This window comes from Myxine glutinosa, chromosome 2 (assembly GCF_964187855.1).
Source record: "Myxine glutinosa chromosome 2, kmMyxGlut1.1, whole genome shotgun sequence".
Taxonomy (NCBI): Eukaryota; Metazoa; Chordata; class Myxini; order Myxiniformes; family Myxinidae; genus Myxine; species Myxine glutinosa.
The window spans coordinates 266,604,811-266,631,108 of NC_136262.1; the positions used below are offsets into that span (position 1 = coordinate 266,604,811).

The following is a 26,298-nucleotide window of genomic DNA, read 5'->3' on the forward strand; positions in this document are numbered from 1 at the left end:
CACGGGCACACACACACCCGGGCGCACGCAGACACATACACATACAGGCACACACACACACACACACCGGCACACACACACACACACACGGGCACACACACACACACGGGCACACACACACACACACACACACACACACACACACACACGGGCGCACACACACACGGGCGCACACAGACACATACACATACGGGCACACACACACGGGCACACACACATGGACACACCGCTGAGACAAACACTTTACACAGCCACTGAGCTTGGTGGAAGTGCCATCACTACCGTCACTTCCCAGGATATTCTGGGTACCAGCGATGTCATAATAATGGCGCCGCTTTTCTCATCGTACTCAGCGGGGCATTTCCTCAAGAGGTATTTCCTCCTCCCCATGGACGCTAACCAAAGGGAATTGTCTGTGCTCTATACTTTTCAAGCAAGGAAGCAGCACGTACCATTTTAAAAGTCTTTGGGGTGACCTGAACCGGTCCAAACCGGGTGGGTGTGTTTTGAGAGATCTTTACTGGATGGCCGTTTGCTCCCTATGGGAGCTCATCCGCCCTTTGCCAGGTTTTCGTTTTGGTCCTGGCAGGGTGTCACAGTCACCCTCCCCAATAGCAAAGCCAGTGAGGGGTGTCGGTTTAGTTGCCGACAACCTGACCATGCGGCAGGTAGCACTGGGTTACATGTTACCAGTGGCAGTCCCAAAAGACTGACTTGAACAAAAAAATTGTGGCAATCCATTCTAACCTCATGGATCTCTGTACAAACTGCTTATCCAGACAAACTCCTCTAAACCCTCCAGAATACATCCGGTTGTGCATTCTTCTCCATCATCCGGTTACAAGGCTGGAATACATCCGGTTACAAGTTGCAAGGCTCGTTCAGGTTACAAGATTCATTCAGGTTACAAGGCTTGTACGCGTTACAAGATTCATTCAGGTTACAAGGCTTCTACGTGTTACAAGATTCATTCAGGTTACAAGGCTTGTACGCGTTACAAGATTCATTCAGGTTACAAGACTCATTCAGGTTACAAGGCTTTGTTCGCGTTACAAGGCGCGTGCGGGTTACAAGGTTTGTTCCGGTAGCGAGGCTCGTTCGGGTGGGAAGGCTCGTTCAGGTTACAAGGCTCGTTCGGGTTACAAGGCTCGTTTGGGTGGCAAGGCTCGTTTGGGTGGCAAGGCTCGTTTGGGTGGCAAGGCTCGTTCGGGTGGCAAGGCTCGTTCGGGTGGCAAGGCTCGTTCGGGTGGCAAGGCTCGTTCGGGTGGCAAGGCTCGTTCGGGTGGCAGGGCTCGTTCGGGTGGCAGGGCTCGTTCGGGTGGCAGGGCTCGTTCGGGTGGCAGGGCTCGTTCGGGTGGCAGGGCTCGTTCGGGTGGCAGGGCTCGTTCGGGGGGCAGGGCTCGTTCGGGTGGCAGGGCTCTTTCGGGTGGCAGGGCTCGTTCGGGTGGCAAGGCTCGTGCGGGTGGCAAGGCTCGTGCGGGTGGCAAGGCTCGTGCGGGTGGCAAGGCTCGTTCGGGTTGCAAGGCTCGTTCGGGTTGCAAGGCTCGTTCGGGTTACAAGGCTCGTTCGGGTTACAAGGCTCGTTTCGGTTGCAAGGCTCGTTTCGGTTGCAAGGCTCGTTTCGGTTGCAAGGCTCGTTTGGGTGGCAAGGCTCGTTCGGGTGGCAAGGCTCGTTCGGGTGGCAAGGCTCGTTTGGGTGGCAAGGCTCGTGCGGGTGGCAAGGCTCGTTCAAGTGGCAAGGCTCGTTCGGGTGGCAAGGCTCGTTCGGGTGGCAGGGCTCGTGCGGGTGGCAAGGCTCATTCGGGTTGCAAGGCTCTTCGAGTTTCAAGCATACCTCCACCAGTCTGAACAGTTTATGTTTTGTACCTCACTGATAGGCCAGATCTGGATCCGGACCTAAACGAAACTCAAATCGGCTTGTTCATGTCACCTAACCAACTCATCCACCTAGTTTGGTCAAAAGTCGTCCACAACTTTTTGAAATATCATGCTATGTATCGTTTTTTTTGCCCTATCACTCAACAGTAAAGTTATGGCATGGGTGGTGGTGCATAGGCAAATGGTGTGTGTTATGTCTGTATATGGGCCACAAGTGGGAAGGTCTAGGACGGAGAAGCAGGAATTCAGGGACACACTGGGGAGGATGATTGGAATGTTTGAGATGGCGGTGATGCTGTGCATTGCGGGGGACTTTAACGGTGATGTCGAATAGTGGAGCCAGGTCGGTCATGTCGGAAAAGAGGAGGAGAACAGAAATCGACGCATGTTAATATGGAGTCGAGCTGTAAAACCAACGGAAGTCTGATATGGGAGTATCAAGTAAGGATTAAAAAAAAAAAAGGAAACCTTTGTACAAGCAAACTTGACGAGAGGGCCTGTATGACACTGATTGTAAGATGGTGAGTATACAGTACAAGTGGCGTCGCATTGAGTTTGGCAAAAAATCACAGCACACGTGTGACTGCATATGGTGTACCGTAACTGTTGAGTTGAGGTATTTAAAATAGGCACAAAGTGAAGGGTGGGTATTATTTGATTTTTAACTGTGGTATATTTTCTGTGCAGTTCACCACTGAGGAAAGGTGATCAAAATGGCTTCTTGCTTGATATTTCCTTTTTTTTTTTATCGGGGAATGTTGTGTGTGTGTGTGTGTGTGTGTGTGTGTGTGTGTGTGTGTGTGTGTGTGTGTGTGTGTGTGTGTGTGTGTGTGTTGTGTGTTGTGTGTTGTGTGTGTGTTGTGGTGTGTGTGTGTGTTGTGGTGTGTGTGTGTACAGACACAGCATGTTATGTTCCAAGTACAAGTTTGTCGAATATACTGATTGTTTCTAACTTCAATTTGTGTACCATTCACATGTGTACATGTGGTGATGCTGTAAGGTTCTTCTGGTACTGTCATCTGCAGGCAGCCACCAAGAAACAAAAATATGAAAAGATCAGTGAGAAGAAGATGTCTACCCCTGTTGAGGTTTTATGTAAGGTAAGGTTGTGATTTATTAACTTGTAGGCTCATTCATCGGGTTACAGCCTTATTCACGATAAGGTTAAGGCCTTATCGTGCCTTCAGAAAGTATCCACACCCCTTGTTCACAGTATTCCCAGAAAGTATTCAATAGTAATTGTAATTATTAATCGTAATTAATGTAAATAGTAAATAGTAATTCACAGAAAGTATTCAATAGTGAATACTCAGTATTCATCACTGATCTACACATAATGCCCCATAATTTGAAAGTGGAATTTTCTGCAGGAAGTTTTATAAAATAATAAAAACCGAAAAGCTAAAATGTCTTGAGTGAATAAGTGTTCAACCCCTTTGCAATGAGAACCACCTTTAGAGGCCATTTTCCCCCGCAGAGCAGGGGTTGGCCTTTTTCAGGCACCATGGTCCCCTTTTTGAAGCAATGTTTTATGGCCGGATGCCCTTCCTGCCGCCAACCCTGTTCGTCACCTCTTGCGACACACAGGGAATTACCAGTTAACTGGTACTCAATTTTCCGACCTCGGAAGGATGACAGGCTGAGTCAACCCCCCTGGCATTAATTCAGCGATCGACCAGGATTCGAACCCAGGATCCTCGGATCCCAAACCGGCACCCTAACCGCTAAGCCAACACAAGGCTCCTTTGCAAATCATCCTTTGCAATGACGCTTCAAATTGAGCTCAGGTGCATCCATTTTCCTTTGATCATCCTTGAGATGTCTCCACAACTTGATTATAGTCCACCTTTGCCAATTCAATTCATTGGACACAATTTTGGAAAAAAACACACCTTTCTACAGGGTTTTTTTTTCAAAAAGAGTGATACAACTTTAAATGTTTATTTACAAAGAAACAGAAACCTCAAGAACGTGAACCAAACATTTCTTGAAAGCTTGTGACATGGTATTTTCTATCACTGATTGCAGTAAAGTCACTGCTAGAGCGAGTGAGAGGCCAAGGTGTGAAATTGGCATTTACTCAAAATCCTTGTAATCGACGTTCTCGACGTGTGCCCCTTCGCGGTTCAGACAGGCATTGATCCTGATTCCAAAGTTCTGTCCAACTTTCCTGTAGGTCCCATGTAGCACTGTCTGGAGGTAGTCTGAAACCTCCTGCTTCAGATCATCCATTCTGGCAGGGCGGTTGACGTAGACAGAGCGGTCGGTATCCAGGGCAACGAGGCGGTTTCTGAAGAGCTGCTGCAGGAAAGTGATGGTGTCATCAGCTGTATGTGGGGGTGCACCATCCTGTGTACACCAGGTCATGCTGAGCTGGTTTGGGTTGACCTTTTGGGCTAGATGATTATGGAATTTCTGGAGTACAGCCCGGTAGCGCTCACCGTCCTGCTGTTGTCATTATCAAACCAGTAAGCCCATAACATTCCCCATATGGCATTGAAGGCGCAGAAGCATGTGAAGTTAGGCCCTTTCAGGTACCTCTCAGTGATCTCCTCAGTTGATTCTGCCCCCCAGCAAATGTTGCTGTGGTGGTTGATTTAGTCTTATACCACAGAGCCACCACTTTTGTCTTCTGCTCCACTGTCAATGGCATAGTTGAGCTACTGAGATAGAAATCCCAGGGAACAAATACCACGATAACACCATCAAACCCTGAAAACGAAAACGGTACAGGTCAAAAAACAAAGAAATGACAGGAAGTTAAAGTTGTATCAATCTTTTTGAAACACCCTGTATATAAGGTCCCACAGTTGATGGTGCATGTCAAAGCAGAAACTATACCATGACGTCCAAGGAACTTTTTTTAGAACTCTGAGATATAATTGTGAGGAGGCATAGATCTGGGGAAGGGTATAAAACAATTTGTGGAGTGTTGAAAGTTCCCAAGAGCACAGCGAGCTCCATCATTAGGAAAGGGAAAGAATATGGAACTATCCAGACTCTTCCTAGAGCTGGCCGTCCGACCAAACTCAACAACCGGGCACAAAGGACCTTGGTAAAGGAGGTGACCAAGAACCCAATGACCACTCTGACAGTACTAGAGTTCCTTGGCTAAGATGGAAGAACCTGCCGGAAGGTCAACAGTCTCTGCAGCACTTCACAAATCTGGGCTTTATGGGAGAGTGGCCAGATAGAAGCCACTCCGGAAAAAAAGTCACGTGACAGCACGCGACATCATGCTTAGAGTTTGCAAAAAGACATGTGAAAGACTCTGAGAGCATGAGGCAAAAGATTCTGTGGTTTGATGAGATGAAAATTGAACTTTTTGGCCTGAATGCAAAGTGCTACGCCTGGTGGGAACCGAGCACAGCTCATCACCCAATCTATCGTCATCCCTACCATGAAGCATGATAGAGGGAGCAATGAATGGAGCCAAATACAGGCAAATCCTAGAGGAGAAACTTCAGAGTGCAAAAGACCATTAGTGTAGCAGCATAGCAAACCTGTTGTGCATTTTGTGATACAAGCACCAAATTTGGCACAAATGTACATTAATATGTTGCGAACATTTTCAGATATTGGGCCACTTGAAATTCCATAATTTTTTTTTTCAAATTTTTTCAAATTTCGTAATTTCAAATTTTTCGGGTGACACCGTCACAATTTCGGTCTTCGAGGCCGGCCGATATAGTGGGGCGGCTTAGCCCAAATATTCAAAAGAATTGTGCATTTTGTGATACAAGCACCAAATTTGGCACAAATGTACATTAATATGTTGCGAACATTGTGTGGTCAGCAATGAAGACGAGAGTCTGAATTACATGTATGCAAAAGACCTTGTGAACCAGTGAAGCAAATACACGGGTAAGCATGAATTAAATCTAGGGCATGATATAATTCCCATGATGTTTACCTCTACACTCGATGGTGGAAGGAGGTAATGTTTTGATCCCAGCTTGTCTGTATGGCTGTTTGTCTGTTAGTCCACAAAATTCCAGACAAAGCTTGTAGTAGTGGTAGTTGTAGTGGTAGTGGTGATAACAGAAATTGTTATATAGAACTGAACTTATATTATTATTATATGCAGAAAATAACTTCATTTCTATATGCCCTGCAGTGGACAGGTTAATTGGTTTATGCACTGAAGGGGTCACCCTGGTGTGCACTGCTGTGTTCTGCCTCACTGAGTTGTTCAGGTATGATGTACTCAGCACAAGCTTCCGGTCGGCCCGGAGGTGGGGGTGCGGGGCCTGTCACGGAACGTCAAAACAAACGGCCTGCCGGGGCCGCCCAAAAGTCGGGCGTGAGGGGCGCGTCCACTAATGGAACGCCTCTCGCTTCCCAGATCGAGGGCCACGTGGTCAGGAGAACCTCGTCCCTTCCGGTCACACTTTGCCTATCGGCCGGCCTCGAAGACCGAAATTGTGACGGTGCCACCCGAAAAATTTGAAATTACGAAATTTGAAAAAATTTGAAAAAAAAAATTACGGAATTTCAAGTGGCCCAATATCTGAAAATGTTCGCAACATATTAATGTACATTTGTGCCAAATTTGGTGCTTGTATCACAAAATGCACAATTCTTTTGAATATTTGGGCTAAGCCGCCCCACTACATAGACTGGGGTGAAGATGTACGTTCCAACAGGACAATGACCCCAAGCATGCAACCAAAGCAACACTGGAATGGCTTTAGAACAAGAACGTGAAAGTTCATGGGTGGGCCAGGCAAACCCGAGAGCTGAATCCCATTGATATAATCTGCTGAAATATTTGAAGATTGCTGTTCACCGACGCACCCCATCCAACTTGACAGAGCTGGAGCAAATCCACATGGAAGAATGGGAGAAACTCCCCAAAGTCAGATGTGCAAAGCTGATACAGACATACCCAAGAATACTCGAAGCTGTAATCGCTGCCAAAGGCGCTTCTTCGAGTATTGACTCCGGGGGTTGGATACTTATTGACTCGAGCTATTTCAGCTTTTCATTTTTAATTATTTTGGAGAAATTTCAAAATAAAATTCCACTTTGACATTATGGGATATTATGTGTAGATCAGTGTCAGAAATATCAATTTAATCCATTTCATATTCAGGCTGTAACAACAAAATGTGAAAAAGTCAAGAGGTGTAAATAATACTTTCTGAAGGTGCGCTGTACATAGTGATTTTGCACAGGTTCCTCTTGAATCTCTAATAACGTTTTTACAGTAATATTTTGTTATTCAATTTTTTTTTTTTGGGTGTACTTGGTCTAGGCTTGAATGAGAACCAACACATATAATACAGTGCGTATCAAAAAAAGGTAATCCGAATTCAAGGGGTTAATATGCAAAGGTTATTTATTTTGACAATTTACATGTGGTTTACTAATTAAGAGGAGATCCTCAGCTTTCCATTGATACCTTCCATGCATCATTGCTGTCACACATGACCGAGTACATGTTCATTGAAAATGACAAGTTCAAATCGCATTTTTAAAAGTTTGGCTAATCGATGCAAGTCAGGATAATTGGTGCAAAATGAACGTCAGATGTGAACTTTTCTCAGGAATGATTGGCCTTTATGCACCCACACCTTCAACATGTCCACCTCCCCTTTCAACACAAAGCTCACAGTGGCGGAGCATGCCCTGAACTGCTCGTCTCACAATAACCGGGTCATTGCGCAAAGCATCCACTTCATGTCGAATACGGCCCTGCAATTCGTTAAGATCACGGGGAGGAGTTACGAACACCTTGTTCTTTAAATGTCCCCAAAGGAAATAATCACATGGTGTGAGGTCAGGTGATCTTGGCGGCCATTCCACTGCATGGTTGAGGGCAATGACTCGGTCTCCAAAGAGTTCCCTCAGTCGATCTCGGACAGCGATAAGACAATGTGCTGGGGCGCCGTCTTGGGCCCACCAGAGATATCTAAAGACACCATGAACCTGTCGCTCAAAGTTCTCCTCCAGCTGCGGTAAAACTTCATCATTGATCATCTGCAGATACCTGTTACCATTGACATTCCTTTGAAAGAAAAATGGTACGATCACCTGACTACTTCCACAAAGTCCCAACCAAACAGGCCACTTTTGTCGATTCATGTTGGTGTCAAAATTAAATTCCGGGGGTTGTCCTGTCGGTGCATATTTAAGAACATTATGGGTGTGAATTCAAGAACAGATGTGAATCCGACATGGATGTTGGTGGAGGTCCAATCTTGTGATTTGGTTGAATGTTGCCGAAGGCAATCCCGTCCCATTTCGTCTTGCGCTGGTATCCCGAGGATGCTCCAAAACTTGCTGCCTTACTGCTGCAATGTTCATTTCCGATCGCCCAGTGCGCCTCCCAACCAGAATTCTCCTTGTTGTGGTTGAGGCTAGTGCCATGCTCTTGGTATTTTCTAACATTCGCCCAGATGGTTTTGGCTGCTGGAGGCCTCCCATTCTGGGAAACGTGTCCACAGACTTCCGCTTCCGGTCTTGCCGACGAGGTTTCATTTATTCGCAGCTGTCCACGCTCTCCATCGAAATCGAAGTTAAGTAATTGTTCCCATTTGTATTTTCGTTATAACTGTATTTATTTTATGGTGTGTGTACGTGTATAGTGTGTCCCGAGGAAGATTTTCGGTGCAAATCTTTCATACCTGTATAGAAAATCGTGTTAATTCGTGTCGTGTCTTTTGAGGCCTTGTACACGTACAGTGTCCAACCTTGAGGCTTTGTTTTTCTCTCAGCGGTCCGTCGTTTGTGCTCCAATAACTTTCGTTCTCTGTTTTCCCAGTCTTTTCACCCCATAGCCTACTTCCTTGTTTAAAATCTCAACTCAAAAAAAAACAAAAAAAACATTTCCTTCTCTGTTCTTATTCGTTGTTCTCATTCGTTTATTCGTTCTTATTCGTTTGTTCGTTCTTCGACCACGTGTTTCTCCCCCATTTCCCCAGATAGTTTTCACTGTTAAACTTTAAAATGTTTACACTTTCCCCTCAAGTTCTGTATCCCGTCGTATATTATAACACCGTTTTCTTCTTCTTTAAAATGTTGCTTTCAACTTGCTCACCAAATCTATTCATCCCCAAAATTTTTTCCATCTCTTACAGTGCCTCTTTTCTACATTCCCTAAACTCTCCTGCACTCCATCCTCCCTCCAGCATACTTAAACGTATTTTTGACTCGAAGGTCACAAGAAACTCATTTTGCAATAAATGTTCGTTTCCCATTAATCGTACACTTTCTAAAATCCAATCTCACCCCTCCCCTCCAAATCTTCCCCATAACCCCTCTCTTCCAAATCTTCCCATCACCCACCCCTTTCAAATCTTCCCCCTTGCCCTTCCCCTCCAAATCCTCCCCATCCACCCGTCCCTTTCAAATCTCCCCCCTTGCCCCTTCCCTCCTAAACTCCCCCCACACCCCTCCCTTCCAAGACTCCCCTTCGCCCCTCCCCTCCTAGACTCCCCCCCTCACCCCTCCCCTTCAAATCTCCCCCATATCCCATCCCTTTCAAATCCCTCCCCTTGTCCCTTCCCTCCTAACCTCCCCCCTCGCCCCTCCCCTTCAAATCTCCCCACCCTCATTTCTTTTCAATTTCCCCCTCTCACTCCCCCTCCTCAAAGCATCCTCCCCGCTTCTTCCCCCTTCCAACTCTCACCTCCATCTCCCCCAACCTTCTGCCTCGCTCTTCCCCCTCCTCAAATAACACCTCATTGTGCCTCACCCAATCACCATCAAACCTTTTGCCCGCCCCATCCTTCCCTTTCTCCAAGCTATTCTGAAATCTCGGACACACCTTCAACAGCTCTCCCTACCTCTTCCACCTCTTCCACATCTTACCCTACCCCACCTCCCCCCTGTTCTGTATCCGATGCTCCCCCTTCCTCTTCATTAACGGTATGGACCTCAAACATCCGGGGCCTTTGTTCAAACTTAACTGATCTCTCCATTCAGGTTGCTTCTGACAAACAAGACGTGATCTGCTTAACAGAAACTTTCCTCCTTCATGATGTCTCTGATTCCTTGGTATCTCTCCCGGGTTACTCCCTCCTCCGGTATGATAGACCTGAGCTTGTCCTGGAGGTGGGTTGCTATCTTTATCAAAAACTCTCTTCCTCACTCGCCCTGCACTGCACTCTCTCCACCTCACCCCCAGAAATACCTCTGGCTACGGCTTCCCCTTCGCTCCCACCTCTTGTTCATATGTGTGTTGTACCGTCCACCAAACAGTGATGACTCCATCTACATCTTGCTGTCTGATAATATGGACCAACTTCTATCTACTCATCCCCAACTCTCTATCCCTCATATGTGGTGATTTCAATTGTCACCATGCCAGTTGGCTAGGTGTAGGTACCTCTCTTACCAGCCATGGCTCCTCAGCAAAGGACTTCTGCGACTCACTGGATCTGACACAATCTGTCAATTTCCCGACCCGGATCTCGGTCAACGGAGCATCTTCTCTTCTGGACTTGGTTATGACTAACTTCCCTGAAAATGTCTGCGGCTCTTCTTCTGCTCCAATCGGCTCATCTGATCATGTGCTTGTTAAAGTGGACATCTCTCTGACCATTCTCAGGGAGCCTGCTCAGCGTCGACGAGTCTGGCATTTCACTCAGGCCAACTGGCACGGTCTTCAAGCAGCCATCAATCATCTGGACTGGTCTCCCATCTCTACCACCTCTGACATCAACTCATCCTGGGAATTCTTCCAAAGTAAATTTCTCCCCCTCATGCACAGATTTATCCCATCTCGTCTTCAGTTGTCATACCCTTCCTCCCGTCCATGGTACACGGAATCTTGTGGTGAGGCTGTTGCCCAGAAACAACTTGCCTTCGTTTCCTGGAAAGCAAATCCAACGGAAGGAAATCTCATTTCCTTTCACAAAGCCCGAAACAAGTGTGTGTCCACCCTCAGGAGAGCCAGGAAACAATATCTCTCCGTTCTGAAGACCGAACTCTCTTATCTGTCTCCCTCTTCCAAATCCTGTTGGCGTCTGGTCAAATCTGTTTCTGGTGTTTGTTCCCCCTCCATCCCCACCCTTACCTCAAACGGCGACACAGCTGACTCCGCACGTGAAAAAGCTGAATGCCTCAACTCTGTGTTTGCCTCTAAATCTTGTGTCCCAAACCCATCCCTCTCTGTACCCAGTCGTACCCAGCTGCTCCTGGACTCCGTGTCCTTTGCTCCTGACAAAGTGGAAAAGTTTCTGTCAACCCTCGACTCTGATTCTGCAACTTGACCTGACGGCATCAGCCCACGGGTCCTAAGATCTTGTTCTTCTGCTCTTTCACTCCCTCTCTCTGTTCTCTTCACCCTCTCTTTTGCTCAAGGTCAACTGCCATCTGCTTGGAAATCAGCCATCATCACCGCTTTACACAAAAAGGTGCAAAAACAGATCCTAGCAACTACAGACCAATCAGCCTTCTCCCAATTATCAGCAAAGTCATGGAATCCATCATTGCTTCGGATATGAAATCTTTCCTCTTCTCCAATGGCTTGATCTCTGATCATCAATTTGGTTTCAGACCAGGTCACTCTACTCTGGACATGCTGCTTCTGCTGTCTCAACAATGGATGGAGGCCCTCAATGCCAAACAGGAAATTAGAGCTGTCTCCCTCGACATATCACGTGCCTTCGATACGGTCTGGCACCCCGCTCTGCTCACCAAACTCTCCTCCTTTGGTATCCATGGAAATCTCCACGCATGGCTGGCGGACTTCCTCTCTAGTCGTAGTCAACGTGTGGCCCTGAATGGGTTTCTCTCAACTCCTCTTCCTTTTCAGGCTGGAGTTCCCCAAGGCAGTGTTCTGGGCCCTGTTCTTTTTCTGGTCTTCATCAATGTGTGATGTCAATGTCTTCAAGGCTAACCCCCACTCCAGCGGGGAAAATGGCCTTAAAACGATCATTCACTCATTCATTCATTCATTCATTCATTCATTCATCAATGATCTCTCTGACTTTCTTTAAAATCCTCTCTATCTCTTTGCTGATGACTCCACTCTCTGCCGCTCCATTCCTCATCCCTCAGATCGGCAGTCTGCAGCCTCCTCACTCTCTGCAGACCTGGACAAAATCACAGACTGGTCAAACAAGTGGAACATGTCTTTCAATCCTGACAAATCTCACACTCTTATGATGTCTCTCCAAAAAGACCGACTGGACAACCCTCCCATCTACTTTCTGAATAATCCTCTTCAAGAAGTTCTGTCACTCAAGCTTTTGGGTCTCACTATCTGCCATGATCTTTCCTGGGAAAACCACATTTCCATGCTGGCCTCCAAAGCCAGTCGCCGACTGGGCATCCTCCGTCGTGTGAAGTCCTTCCTTGGCACACTTGAGCTCCTCACCACATACAAGGCTTTCATCCACAGCTCAATGGAGTACTGCTCTCCCCTCTGGGCTGGTGCTCCTGCCTCACACCTAGCTCGTCTTCACGCTGTTGAAACCAAAGCGTTCAGAATCATTAGAATCTCCCGCGATGACGCTATCTCTGAGGGCCTTTCACTTACTCACCGCAGGCAGGTTGGTGGTCTTTGCGTCTTCGACCGACTCCTCTCCAGCCTTGCTCCCCCAGCTCTCTCTGGGCTCTGTCCCCCAAATATTCCTACAGGTCGCACAAGGTCGCCTGCAACCCTCTTATGGTTAAACTGCCAAAATCAAGACACTCTGCTCACCTTCACTCATTCATTCCTGTTTTCTCCCGCCTCTGGAACAAACTTCCTCACTCTTCAATCCCACTCCTCCCTCCAGGTCTTTAAAACGGCTGTTCACCACCATCTATCTTCCCCAATCCAAAACCTTGATCTTTTCTACCCCAGCTAATTTCACCCCAAATCCACTTTTTTGAGGTGCCGACTTCTTTCCTGGAAGTCCTTGGTGTCCCTGCGTTTTATACCTATCCTGCCTCCCCCCAGGCCCTCTCCCTCCCACACATCTCCCGATGTCCCTGCTCTCAAATGCTGTGTTTGTGTGCTTCCTCCCCTTCTCTCCCCATCTTGTCGACCGTTCCCCTTTTTATATACTATGTTTGCTTGTTTGTTTGATTTGTTTGTTTGATAAATGTTAGCTCTTTCACGAGCCTCGACTCTGTATCCAAAAAAAAAAAAAAAAATCCCCTGAAAGTATCATGAGTTCACTGCAAACTTCTAGTTTGGTGAAAGGTTGTAACCACGAAGGTCCGCTGTTCAGTCGTAGGTTGAACCATCTTTTCAATGACTCAGACTGTCTCTAAACCCATACACTGTAGGCCCATCTTAAATACCCATCTTAAACAAGCATTCTGAGAATTGCGCTGCAAAACATGTCCCCTACCAAAGTTCAAAGTGCCATAACTTTGTCAAAAATGATCGAATATGCAAATTTATGCACGGTTGATGCTGGTTTTCAAACTTGATCTGAGGTATGCTGAGACACGTGTGTCACGCCTCGCCTCGTTGATAAGCCCGCAAGGTCGCTCCGTGGAGCGGCCTGCACGTATTGCACTGTGTGAATTATATAAATTATATACATCCAGACCAAATTTAGATCCTGGGGGGACAGGGCCTTCTCCATCGCTGCTCCCACCCTCTGGAACTCACTACCTCACACCATCAGAGACTCCTCCTCACTCACCACATTCAAAACCACTCAAGACCCACCTGTTCAACACTGCATTCAACATTTAACCCACAGCATCTAACCCCTGACTATCTCCTCTCCTTCTCCCTCCTTTGTGCTTTAAATATTTCCCTATTGATTCTTCTTTTTTGCAATTGTTTTTATGTTTTGCTATGCATTATGTTTTGCACTCTGTCAAAGCGTCTTTGGGCTTCCTGAAAAGCGCTATATAAAATAAATGCATTATTATTATTATTATTATTACCAACTCACGGTCTGAGGTACTAGCGATTCAAGAGATATCCATTTTTTTATGGCACATTGGAGAAGCCAATGCGAGGTTTCTTCTTGCTCAGCTTGTCACAACTCTGTCAAATGCGATCGAGTTAAAAAAGTCAGAATTTGACCAAATCTGTTTTATTAGTTTGTTAATATACCTCAGCTATTGACAAATCTTAAATTTGAATTTTATTTGAGGTTAAAATGACCGCGACAGGTCGTGTCCAACGATGCTTTCAGTCTGTACATGTGATAAATAATTAAAGCCGCACACTTGACTCCTCTTCTTCTTCACACAATAACAACTTCTAGCTTCCAGACCGTACATCCAATCATCTTGAAATTTTGCACACTTGTTACTCTTCATGACCGACTATAGTATGAAGTTTCACGTCGATCAATAAAGCGATTCAAGAGATATCCATTTTAAAAATATTTTCGTTTAATTAACGATATCTGCCAAACCACGTGAGCTATCGCAAATTCCAAAAGGACATTTTAGGAGACTGACATGCGGAACAGATCCTTTTTTTTTTCTTCTTTTTTTTTGTAAACTGAATCGAGGCTCGTGAAAGAGCTGACATTGACTTCACAAACAAATCACACAAACACTTGAGAGCACACAACATTTGAGAGCAGGGAGATGTATGGGAGGGAGAGGGCTTGGGGGGAGGAGGCGTGGGAAGGGGGGGGGGGGTTGGAGAAATATAAAACACAAGCACACTAAGGACTTCCAGGACAGAAGTTGGTATTTCAAAAAAGTGGAATTGGGGTGAAATTAGCGGGGGTAGAAATGATCAAGGTTTTGGATGGGGGAAGATAAGAGATGGTGGTGAACAGCTGTTTTAAAGACCTGAAGGGAGGAGTGGGATTGAAGAGAGTGAGGGAGTTTGTTCCAGAGGCGGGAGAAAAGAGGAATGAAGGAGTGAAGGTGAGCAGAGAGTCTTGATTTTGGCAGTTTAACCATAAGAGGGTTGCTGGCAGATCTTGTGCGACAAGTAGGAATATTTGCGACACAGAGAGAGCTGGGGGAGCAAGGCCGGAGAGGAGTCGGTAGAAGACAGAAAGACCACCAACCTGCCTGCGGTGAGTGAGTGAAAAGTCGTCGGAGTTAGCTTCATCGCGGGAGATTCATCGCCTAGTATAACATCCATTGGAGGAATGGCCCACACAGTGATGATTTACACAGTCTGCGAAACAACGGGAAGAGTGTATTTCTTGGTCGGGATTCAAACCCAGGCAAGACAGCATCGGTTTAGTCACTGATAACCTGACCATGTGGCAGGGAGCACTGGCTTACATGTTACCAGTGGCAGTCCCAAAAGACTGACCTGACAGAAGGTTCTGTGAAGTTTCCCCTCGATTGGATCAAAAATGAGGGAGGGGCTCAGTTTTAAAGGTTCATGCTTAAAAACGTCATAACTCTGAAACCATGTGACGCATGACGTCATGCTCGCTGACTTTTTTGTTCGTCACGGGTGTGCGATTCTGCCTGCAAAGTTTGGCCTCGATCTGTTTAGCCGTTGCAGAGAAAAAGGGGTTTTCGTGTTTTCACGAAAAACAATATGGCGCCCGAACCACGTGACCTGCGACGTCATAATTGCCATTAAAATTATTCTACAGACCGAGTCCCTCCTATGATGAAAATTTGGTCTCAATCGGTCCTATTATTGCAGAGAAAATCTTTTTTAAAGGAAATTAAAACTTAAAATGGCACTGAGTTAAGGATCATCAGAATTATCAGAATTCCCAAAGTTCAAAGTGCCATAACTTTGTCAAAAATGATCAAAACGTCGTGAAGTTCGAACTTGATCTGTAACTTATCATGAGTAAACGATGTGCCAAGTTTGAAATCATTAGCATTAAGCGTTTAGAAATAAAGTCCGGTAAACTGTTCTTTGCGTGACGGACTGACGGACTGACGGACTGACGGACTGACTGACGGACTGACTGACTGACTGACGGACGGACTGACTGACTGACGGACTGACTGACGGACCGACTGACTGACTGACTGACGGACTGACTGACTGACTGACTGACGGACTGACTGACGGCGTGCAAACCTATAGTCCCCTCCGGTGTACACCGGTAGGGGACTAATAAAGGATGACCCACCAACGATTACCAGACCAGCTTAACAATTTTACATAATCAACTTGGCAGTCGACAAGTAATGCGTGCATTTCAAACTGTCTTGCACCGATTAGCCAAACTTGTAAAAATGCGATTTGAACTTGTCATTTTCAATGAACATGTACTCGGTCATGTGTGACAGCATGATGCATGAAAGGCATCAATGGAAAGCTGAGGATCTCCTCATAATTGGTAAACCACATGTAAATTGTCAAAATAAATAACCTTTGCATATTAACCCCTTGAATTTGGATTACCTTTTTTTTGATACGCACTGTATATTGTTGCGGGGCCCGGGTTTCGGGTATACTATGAGGGGGTTAGCCCCCATTCCCTCCCGAACTTACCGGACCTGAGGCTGCCGCGTACGAATAACTCCGTACTTCAGCAGATTGCGAGTCAGCAACCACAAACGCCAATTGGTCTGTCGCGCGATAGCAGCGTCCGCACCGGCTGACACTGTTTACCTGTACCACATGACGGCTCCAATCGGGGAACGTACCCTCCGGCGGTGTACCACTTTTGTTCCTGGCTGGAAATTTGGATGGCCGAGCATCCACTTGGTACCCGCCGGGCTGATGCTGAGCCAATTACCGGGGACAGATAACCTGCTGTTTGCTAGGTGCGAGCATTAGCGTCGCACCAATGAAAGAAAGGACATTCACGGACAGCTGGAAAAGAAACATTTAACGATTCAATTTATTTCCAAATATGTACAGTGCAACTTATCGATGGGAAAGAAAAGAGTGACAAGAGGCAGAAACTTAGCTTAATCTATGCCTTTTGACGATTACTACAATTAACACGGCAAACAAGGGCGCCCAGCACACATTCACGGGGTAGGGAGAGGGGAAAACGAACGTCGGGATCCTGTTACCAAATGGTTACAATGTTACCCGATGCTCCTCCTCGCGGCGACCTTGGTCTTGATGTCGCCACCGAGCACCACGAGCAGGTAAAGGCGATCCCCAGCATGAACTTGAGCAGGCAAAAAGCGTCGGGAACTCTGCAGAGTGAATGCGTCGGGAACCGTGCAGGTAAGAGCCAGTAGCACGTGGAGAGTGAGCATGTCATGTCCTCCAGCAGAGCAGGCACGTGCAGAGAGAGTCCAGTTCAGCCAGCCAGCAGGCATGCGCAGAGAAAGTTCAATTCAGCCAGCAGAGTGCAGGCACGTGCAGAGTGAAACCGGCAAGCAGAGAGCAGGCATGTGCAGAGACCTGAGAGAGGATCCGGCCAAGAGAGAGCGTCATGCAGGCACGTGCAGAGAGAACAAAGTCCAAGGCCTTTTTGTCAGGCCCCTGCCGAGGGTGGGGGATGTTCAAGAGGGCTTCTCGGGCTATCATTGGCTCCACCCTAACCTCACAATCTCCTCGAAGGAACTTTTCCCTTGACGCTCTTTGGCGAAGAGACTTTTACTATGACGCTTTTACTATGGCCTTGCTTACCATCTCCAACGCATGACATTAAGAAAAAAAGTTTGGTTTGGTTTGGTTTCCCAAAACCGCAACAATATAATAAAGGGTGCGGGAGACAAGAGGGGGAGAAAGAGGGCAGTACAACAACAGTGGAAAACAGGACATCGGAGGATCTGTGGAAGGGAGGGGGCTTGGGCGTGGGGTACACAGGATAAACAAGATGGACACTACAGGGGCTTTAAAGAAAGAAAACAGGTAATTTGAAGGAGGTGGGTTTGGGGTGGATTTAATGGGGGTAGAAAAGATCATGGTTTTGGATGGGGGAAGATACGAAATGGTGGTGAAAAGCTGTTTTAAAGACATGGAGTGAGGAGTGGGATTGAAGAGAGTGTGGGAGTTTGTTCCAGAGGCAGGAAAGGGAGAAATGAAAGAGTGAAGGTGAGCAGAGAGTCTTGATTTCGGCAGTTTCACCAGAAGAGGGCTGCTGGCAGATCTTGTGTGCCCTGCAGGAATATTTGGGGGACAGAGCACAGACAGAGCAGGGGGAGATAGGCCAGAGAAGAGTCGGTAGAAGACAAAGACCGCCAACCTGCCTCCGTTGAGAAATGCCCTCAGAATCAGCTTCATCGCGGGAGATTCCAATGATTCTGAAAGTTTTTGGTTTCTGCAGTGTGAAGCCGAGCTAGGTGTGAGGCAGGAGCACCAGCCCATAGGGGAGAGCAGTACTCCATCAAGCTGCGGATGAAAGCTTTGTATGTAGTGAGGAGGTCAGAAGTGCCCAGAAAGGATTTTTGCATGATGGAGGATGCCCAGTCGGTGACTGGCTTTGTTGGCCAGCTTGGAAATGTGGTTTTCCCAGGAAAGTTCATGGCAGATAGTGAGATCCAAGAGCTTGAATGACAGAACTTCTTGGAGAGGATTGTTGAGAAAGTAGATTGAAGGGTTGTCCAGATGGTCTTTTTGGAGAGACATTGTGAGATTTGTCAGGATTGAAAGACATGTTCCACTTCTTTGACCAGTTTGAGAGTTTATCCAGGTCTGCAGAGAGTGAAGAGGCTGCTGCCTGCCGATCTGAGGGATGAGGGATTTTGCGGCAGAGGGTGGAGTTATCAGCAAAAAGATAGAGGATTTTCCAAAGAGTCAGAGATCATTAATGAAGACCAGAAAAAGCACAGAGCCAGAACACTGTCTTGAGGAACTCCAACCTGGACAGGAAGGGGAGATGAGAGAATTCTATTCAGGGCCACACGTTGACTGCAACCGAAGAGGAAGTCCACGAGCCATGCGTGGATATTTCAATGGATACCATAAAGAGGAGAGTTTGGAAAGCAGAGCGTGGGTGTGAGACACCCCATGTAAAGTTTTGACTTTTTCAACATATTTCAACATACAGCTATTTGATCTTCATTTCAACAATATTGATAGGTGAAGGTGATATAGTATAACAAATATCATGAAACATTCACATTTTGTAGTCCATTGTATAATTTAAATAAACATAAATGCAAATTTTGCATGTGGAAAAAGTAAGTACACCCCTACATTTATCACTACTTCAAATACCTAAAATTAGAATCAGGTGCACCAGCTCAGGTGCAAATGATTAGAACATGGTTGGAGAGGATCTTGGAGGAACCTGTCTTATTTAAACCTCAGACATTTCGTTTGGTTTGCTCTTTGTTGTTGAAGTGTGCGGCATCACCTAGATCAAAAGAGCTCTCTGAGGCCTTCAGAAAGAAGGTTATAGATGCCTATGAGTCTGGGAAGGGATTTTAAAAGATCACCAAACAATTTGAAATCAATCATTCGACTGTCCGGAAGATCATCTACAAGTGGAGAAGATTCCAAACAACTGCCAACTTGTTCAGGCCAGGCCGCCCCAGCAAATTCAGCCCGAGAGCAGACCGCAAGATGCTGAAAGAAGTCTCTAAGAACCACAGAATGTCATCACGGGACCTACAGGTAGCTCTTGCCACTGTTGATGTCAAAGTGCACGAGTCTACCATTAGAACGAGGCTGCACAAATTTGATCGACATGGGAGGTGTGCCAGGAGGAAACCTTTTCTGTCCAGAAAGAACATCAGGGCAAGACTAAAGTTTGCCAATGAACATCTAGGCAAAGACCAGCACTTCTGGAACATTGTGCTCTGGACAGATGAGTCAAAGGTAGAGCTATTTGGCCACAGTACCAGAAGACATGTTTGGCGAAAACCAAAGACAGCATTTGACCACAAGAACCTGATACCAACTGAAAAGCATGGTGGTGGAAATATTATGGTTTGGGGCAGCTTTGCTGCATCAGGGCCTGGGCAGCTCACAATCATAGAATCCACTATAAATTCTTCATTGTACCAGAGGGTGCTTGAGGATAATGTGAGGCCATCTGTCGGAAAGTTGAAGCTCAACCGAAGGTGGACTTTGCAACATGACAATGACCCTAAACATACCAGTAAATCCACCAAGGAATGGCTGAAAAGAAAGCAATGGAGGGTTCTGGAATGGCCAAGTCAAAGCCCGGATCTAAATCCCATCGAGATGTTGTGGGGGGATTTGAAACGAGCTGTGCATGCAAGAAACCCCTCAAGCATCACACAGCTGAAAGAATCCTGCATGGAGGAGTGGGCAAAAATTTCTCCCAGTCGATGTCAGAGACTGGTAGACAGTTATAAGAAACGCCTACTTGAGGTTGTTTCTGCCAAAGCTGGCAATACCACATAGTAGAGCCAAGGGTGTACTTACTTTTTCCACATGTGAAATTTGCATTTGTTTGTTTAAATTATACAATGGACTACAAAATGTAAATGTTTCATGATATTTTTTATATTATATCACCTTTATCTATCAATATTGTTGAAATGAAGATCAAATAGCTGTATGTTGAAATATGTTGAAAAAGTCAAAACTTTACATGGGGTGTACTTACTTTTTCACGTGACTGTATGTCAAGGGAGACGGCTCTGATATCCTGTTTGGCGTTGAGGAGCTCCATCCATTGTTGAGATGGCAGAAGTAGCATGTCCAGAGTAGAGTGACCTGGTGTGAATCCAAGTTGATGATCAGCGATCAAGCCATTGGAGAAGAGGAAGGATTTAATATCAGAAGTGATTATTGATTCCATGACCTTGCTGATTATTGGGAGCAGACTGATTGGTCTGTTGTTGCAAGGAACTGTTTTTGCACCTTTTTGTGTAAAGTTGTAATGTTGGTTGATTTCCAAGCAGATGACAAATGACAGCAGATCTTCCAAGCAGATGATGAGGGTGAAGAGACCCGAGAGAGTGTGAGATAGAGCGGCAGAGCAGGATTTTAGGACCATTATGCTAACGGTTATTGCTGCACAGAAGGTAACCGTTCAAACGTCACATCAAGTTTGATGGTAATTGAACCCGACAAGAGTGCCCAGACTCACTTGTGTTACCGCCGAGCCATTTTTTCCCAGACCTGCTCGTGATTCTGTGGACCCCTTTGGTGCTCGGATCCGCTCGTGGTACTGCTGACCCATTTTGTGCCCGGATATGCTTGTGGGACTGCGGAGCCATTTTGTGCCCGGATATGCTTGTGGTACCGCTGAGCCGTTTTGTGCCCAGACATGCTCTTTATCTGAGCTGTTTTGTGCCTGGACATGCTGATGTTAGTGTGGAGCCATTTTGTTCCTGGACACGCTTGTGTTACCCCAGAGCCGTTTTACCATCCCCACCAAACATTATTCTGTCCAAAATGCACATGATTTGCATGATTATGTGTTTATTTCCAGGGATTCCCTGCAGAGTTTGCCATGTACCTGAACTATTGTCGTGGCCTGCGCTTTGAGGAAGCTCCTGATTATATGTACCTCAGACAGCTCTTTCGCATTCTCTTCAGGTACAGTGAGGCACTTTGCCTTTTTACACATCACTGATCCCTTCACTGACTGCTGCATGATCCTCATTTGATCCTTTTTGCCAAGAACATAACGAGAGATTTGAAGAAGTCCATTGAGAGGTTAGAAGTTGCTCTTTTTATAATATCGTTCACCTTTCCCTATTGCGTTCCTCCAGAACTTTAAACCACCAGTACGACTACACCTTTGACTGGACGATGCTCAAGCAGAAGGTCGCCGCAACTGCGGTTTCTACTTCCACGACCCAGCCGACGACTAACCTGACTGGCAAGCCAGCTGAGAAATCCAAGAGCAAAGGTGAGCTGGTTGGTGAGCAAGTTCTTCGTCGTACTCACTTACGTGAAAAAAGCGACCTCAATTTTTAAGAATGACTCTTTTTTGTGTGGCCACCTTTTTTTTCTCTTTTATTTTGTTAATGTTTGTCATTCATACATAGATATCTCTTACTTTGCTGTGCTGAGTTGCTCCTTCCCCCAGTGTTGCAGGATAGACAACCTACCCATCGTCCTGTCTGCATGAGCATGAGCCCCCCGTCTCGTGTGTCTCGGTTTTCCACCTGTCTGTGTTTTCAGAAACTGCCCCCAATTTGTCTCTGCTTTGTCGTTTTATTTATTTGTGCCACCCTGTTTATTCCCCTCTACATTCTGCACCATATTGAGTTCCGATGTTCATTTGATTGATTGCATCCGAGTTTAGTGCCGAAGTGTGCTTTTTGACAAAGTCCGAGCACAAGAATGTATTATTTTTTTTTATTTTTTTTTTTACAAACGGCTTTGCATACTTTTTGCCCTCTCGGCATTAATAGCCCAAAACCTCACCCACCTTGGTCACTTTGCACAGTGACTATCATGCACAGATTGCTAATCCATGTCCCCTCTCTTCACAGCAGGGTTCTGAACTGCTCTCCAGAGAAAGAGGACATTGACGTTCGTACCTATGTGGCCGTGCCCTCGTAGTGTCATGCCGTGCATACCTTCCCCAATCTCGGAGCCTCATTTCCTGCCTCCGCAGGCATTCTGGCAGGTGTGCAGCTTCTCGGCTTCGCTTCACGTGTACTAAGACAACAAACGACGTTCGTACCTTCCCACCTGAACAGAGAGCTCGGTTGGCTCTTTTGAGGACTGTTTCACTATTTATTGCCTTCTTTACCCACAGTGTGCGACCCGTTTGTCTTCATATTAAAGATGAGTCTTTTTGAGATGTTTCCTTTTCTTTCTTTCTTTTTTATTTACTTTGACGATAAGGAGTGTGTAAGTTTGACTTTGTGTGCCCTTTAGATGGTTCACTTTTTCTCTGATGCTTTTGTTTGCCCGCTGTCTTGTCTCGCCGGTGATCGTTTGGAAAATCGCAATAACCCGCTTGCGTAACGGGTCGCGCTTACGGCCGGAGTCCCACGAGGACCCGCCGGCTCCTACCAAAAGGTTCCCTCTGCTCGGGATGTACAGGAACGGACCTTAATTCAAACCTGCTGAAATAGTTAATTGTTTAACTGCTGTTACTTTTTGAAGTTCTGTTTAAACTGCACGTAATTACTAAATTATATATATATATTCTAGGGGAAGCAAGACGATTTTAAATGAAAATTCATTTTATTTTGCGTATTTCATACACCTGTGAAAATTAGAAATGTAACAATAATTTGATGCTCTGGGTTTTTATCCGATTGCCACGAATGGGATGAGTTGATGTGATGGGTCGCGTGTGTTGCCGCCCGTGCACGGCCGGCGCTCGTGTCGCTGTCCCGGTAATGGCTTGATCAACTTTTGTGCACGTTGAAATGGTGAACACCGTGTCAGTTCCATTCGCACCTAAAATTTTATTCTCGTGCCAACTTGCCTGAGGCGACCCTTAATTTGTGGATTCTTTTGGACGAGGGTGGGTCTCGTATTTAGGTCTTTCTGTTTCTCTGTGAAGGCTGCACATGGAATAGGCCATTTTCATTCTTTAAATAGGCACAAGTCCATCATGACTGGCACAGTTCTGACTCCAAGATGTTTGCATAAATGGAGTTTTCAGTGTCCGTGGGGGGTTTAGGGTCGTGGGGGAGGGGGTGGGCGGTGGGGGTCACGGAGAGGGGGGGTGCTGTGTTTTTGATGCCCCTTGACCGGTTCTGTTACCAAAGTTTTGGCACGTTTCAGGAATTTGACGTCGCCCGCATGTACATCATGACCCCAGTAATCATGTGGAATGGTCACACCTGTGAGAATGTGTCCCCGTTCATCGCCGTGCTCGGTGACATCTTTGTTTATCGTTTCGTTTTCTGCAAGTTGTCCATGCCTGGTGTGGCTTTAATTTTGATCTGTTTCCACGCGCTTATGTGCCCAGTGAAGCAAAAGGCACTGTATTAAACAGCGCAACATTCACAGCATTTCTTTCCTTTTGTTGCAAAGATATTGATGTCGTTCGGTTACAATTCCTGTATAATACGTGCTCGTGTTTGTTTTAAAAGCTCTTTGTTTACATAATAAATGACATGGCATTAGGGGACTGCACATTGATTTCGTAACGTTTGTCTCATTACATTTTGAACATTTATTATCTTTGTTTTGATTTGTAACTTTTATTTGTCTTGTCTCTTCCTATTTATCCAATTCCTCCCAATTCCCCCCTCCCTTTTATCCAGTCATCCACCCCCCCACCCTTTTTTTGACTGTAATTAATAACAAGGCGTTGTGTACATCTCACAAGCAAATTGTTTGGTTTGGAACGTTTCCATTTCCTGTTTTAGCCTCTTTAGGCTGTAACACTGGTTTTTAAATGCAAATCTCAGCTGCTTCATCTTGACAATAAAAATTCCTTTGCTGACCCATGGCGATATCTTTACCTTGTTCTCCATCTTTCCTGTTAAGAATCATTTGATTGCACCTTCCGAGGTCGTCTTTTTTGGGAGTTTTTTGTTTTGTTTGAACTTCCAGGTTCACTCTTCCTCTTTCTCCTCTATCTCTTTCTCCTCTATCTCCTTCTCCTCTCTCTCCTTCTTCTTCTCCTCCTCCTCTCCCTTCTTCTCCTTCTCTTCTCTCTCCTTCTCCTTCTCCTCTCTCCTCTCTCTCTTCCTCTCTTTTCTCTCCTCTCTCTCTCTTTCTACTCCTCCTCCTCCTCCTCCTCCTCTTTCTCATCCTCTCTCTTCCTCGTTCTTTCCTTCTCCTCTTTCCTCTCACTCCCTTCTCTCTCTTCCCTCCCTCTCCCTCTCCCTCCCTTTCTCTCCCTCTCTTTCTCTCCCCTCCCTCTCTCTCTCTCTCTCTCTCTCCCCTCCCTCTCTCTCTCTCTCTCTCTCCCCTCCCCCCCTCTCTCTCTTTCTCTCTCCTCCCTCTCTCTCTCTCCCCTCCCTCTCTCTCTCTCCCCTCCCTCTCTCTCTCTCTCCCCCGCCCTGCCTCTCTCTCTCCCCCCTCCCCCCCTCTCTCCCCCCTCCCCCCCTCTCTCCCCCCTCCCTCCCTCTCTCTCCTTTCGCTCCCTTCTCTCTTCCCTCCCTCTCCTTCTCTCCCTCCCCCTCTCTCTCTCCCCTCCCTCTCTCTCCCCCCCTTCCCCTCTCTCTCTCCCCTCCCCCTCTCTCTCTCTCTCCACCCTCTCTCTCTCTCCTCCCCCCCTCTCTCTCTCCTTCCCCTCTCACTCCCCTCCCCCTCTCTCTCCCCCCTCATCCTCTCTCTCTCCCCTCCCTCCTCTCGTTGGTCCAATTGATAGGAAGTTTTCACAATATAGTCTACTTGCCAGCAATGTGAACCCGGAAATGTTGAGTACCCCAAAGTTTTAAGTTAGAAATGTACAGTATGGGTCCCCAGCACTTAGAAACTGCCGGATGCTGACTTGCATATGTTGGGCAATTAGCAAAATTAGCATTAATAGCATTAACCCTATCAAACATAGGCATGGGACACTGAAATTTATGTTTCGCTCTATTGCTCCACTTTTATTCACAGGTATTAGAGGTAACAAAGGCAAGTACCATACCAAACTAGAATAATATGACTATGGGTAAATAATATCCTCAAAATTAAAACACAAGTATACCCAAAATTATCAGAGCTGAAAAATATGTGCACTAGTTACACAACATAAAACTTCCATCAAGAAAGAGCGTCTTGCACTTCTACTACTCTGCACTGTTATAAAGCATATCCTCATCATAAAACTCATCCTCATCGTCTTCATCTTCTTCTCCTGACTCGACATTCTTGTCATATTGCTCTTCTTGCTGTGAGTGTGTTGCAACATGTACTATCAGAGCCTTTGCAGAAGCAGTAGCTGGTACAGGCCAGGCCTGCAGCTACGCAGCTGCACTTTGCTGTTAAACAGGGCTTTAACCCAGCTTTGCAGCTACAGCTGATCATTTCCAACACGGCAGGAGGAGCAACGGGGCTTGCGTCCAGGATGGGCATGATGACTTCCTCTCCCTTCTCGCCTTCCTTCTTATTCCATCCAAACTCTGTTATGTCCACAGCTGGTGGGTCAGGGCAGTCTGCTGCTTTCCAAAGCAGCACCTGTAGATGGGCACGCCGTCCATGGAGGAGAGCGTTGCGCTCTGTAGGAGGCAGTGTCTTCAGTGCTGGGGGGATTTTGCGCTTTCGGTAGATGTCATATCTGGCGACGTTCAGAGATGCCGACTCCCTCTCGTTGTACAGAGCCAGGAAGAAACCACTCACTGCCTCTGTAATCTGTAAATCAGTAGCTCCCTCCTCTCCGATGAAGTGAAGCAGGTCACCAGGTACTACTCTCATGGCCTTGAGTGGGGACACCTTCCCTTTCCCCGCGGGAAAGGAGGTGGTGTCACATCCGGAGAGAGCATGCATAGCCAGGATGGAGCGACACTGCTCACCGAGATTCTCTACTGTCGAATTGATGTTGAGAATAGTGCCATCCCATCTCTCCATCTGCAGGTTACATGTGATACCCACCTTCCAGCACCAATAGACCATGAGTACGAAAACATCAGTGTCGTCGCTGAGAATGCGGACAGTTTCAGCTCCGCGACTGGCTGCATCCAACATGTATGAGATGAGGGAGACGTCAGCCTCGTCATGAGTGACAATACTGTCTGCTTTGCTGACCATCTTGATGTGATCTCCTATGCTGTGTGTGCACAGGAGCTCACCCAGTCTCCGTTTGTTTGACTTGTTCTTCGTCACTTTGTCGCGGCTAG

General features: G+C 46.5%; 2 protein-coding genes across 5 annotated transcripts in view; both read left to right on the top strand.

Annotated features, from left to right (window-relative positions):
- The window catches only part of SLC49A3 (solute carrier family 49 member 3), a 234,996-nt gene extending 221,360 nt beyond the window's left edge, over window positions 1-13,636 (top strand). The window contains exon 11 of the mRNA XM_078772542.1: window positions 13,383-13,636. Coding sequence (XP_078628668.1) covers window positions 13,383-13,536 — 154 coding nt within the window. The 3' untranslated portion in view covers window positions 13,537-13,636. The remainder of the gene's footprint in view (window positions 1-13,382) is intronic.
- Window positions 1-23,969, top strand: part of LOC137420564 (casein kinase I) — a 162,593-nt gene extending 138,624 nt beyond the window's left edge. For 2 of the 4 annotated variants that reach the window (XM_078772544.1, XM_068105723.2), the window contains 4 exons: window positions 2,904-2,978; window positions 21,039-21,145; window positions 21,322-21,461; window positions 22,054-23,969. In XM_078772544.1, coding sequence (XP_078628670.1) covers window positions 2,904-2,978; window positions 21,039-21,145; window positions 21,322-21,461; window positions 22,054-22,061 — 330 coding nt within the window. In that variant the 3' untranslated portion in view covers window positions 22,062-23,969. Of the gene's footprint in view, window positions 1-2,903; window positions 2,979-21,038; window positions 21,146-21,321; window positions 21,462-22,050 lie in introns of all 4 variants that reach the window. The other 2 variants (XM_068105724.2, XM_068105722.2) reach the window with 1 other exon arrangement.
- Window positions 23,970-26,298: the final 2,329 nt, after the last annotated feature.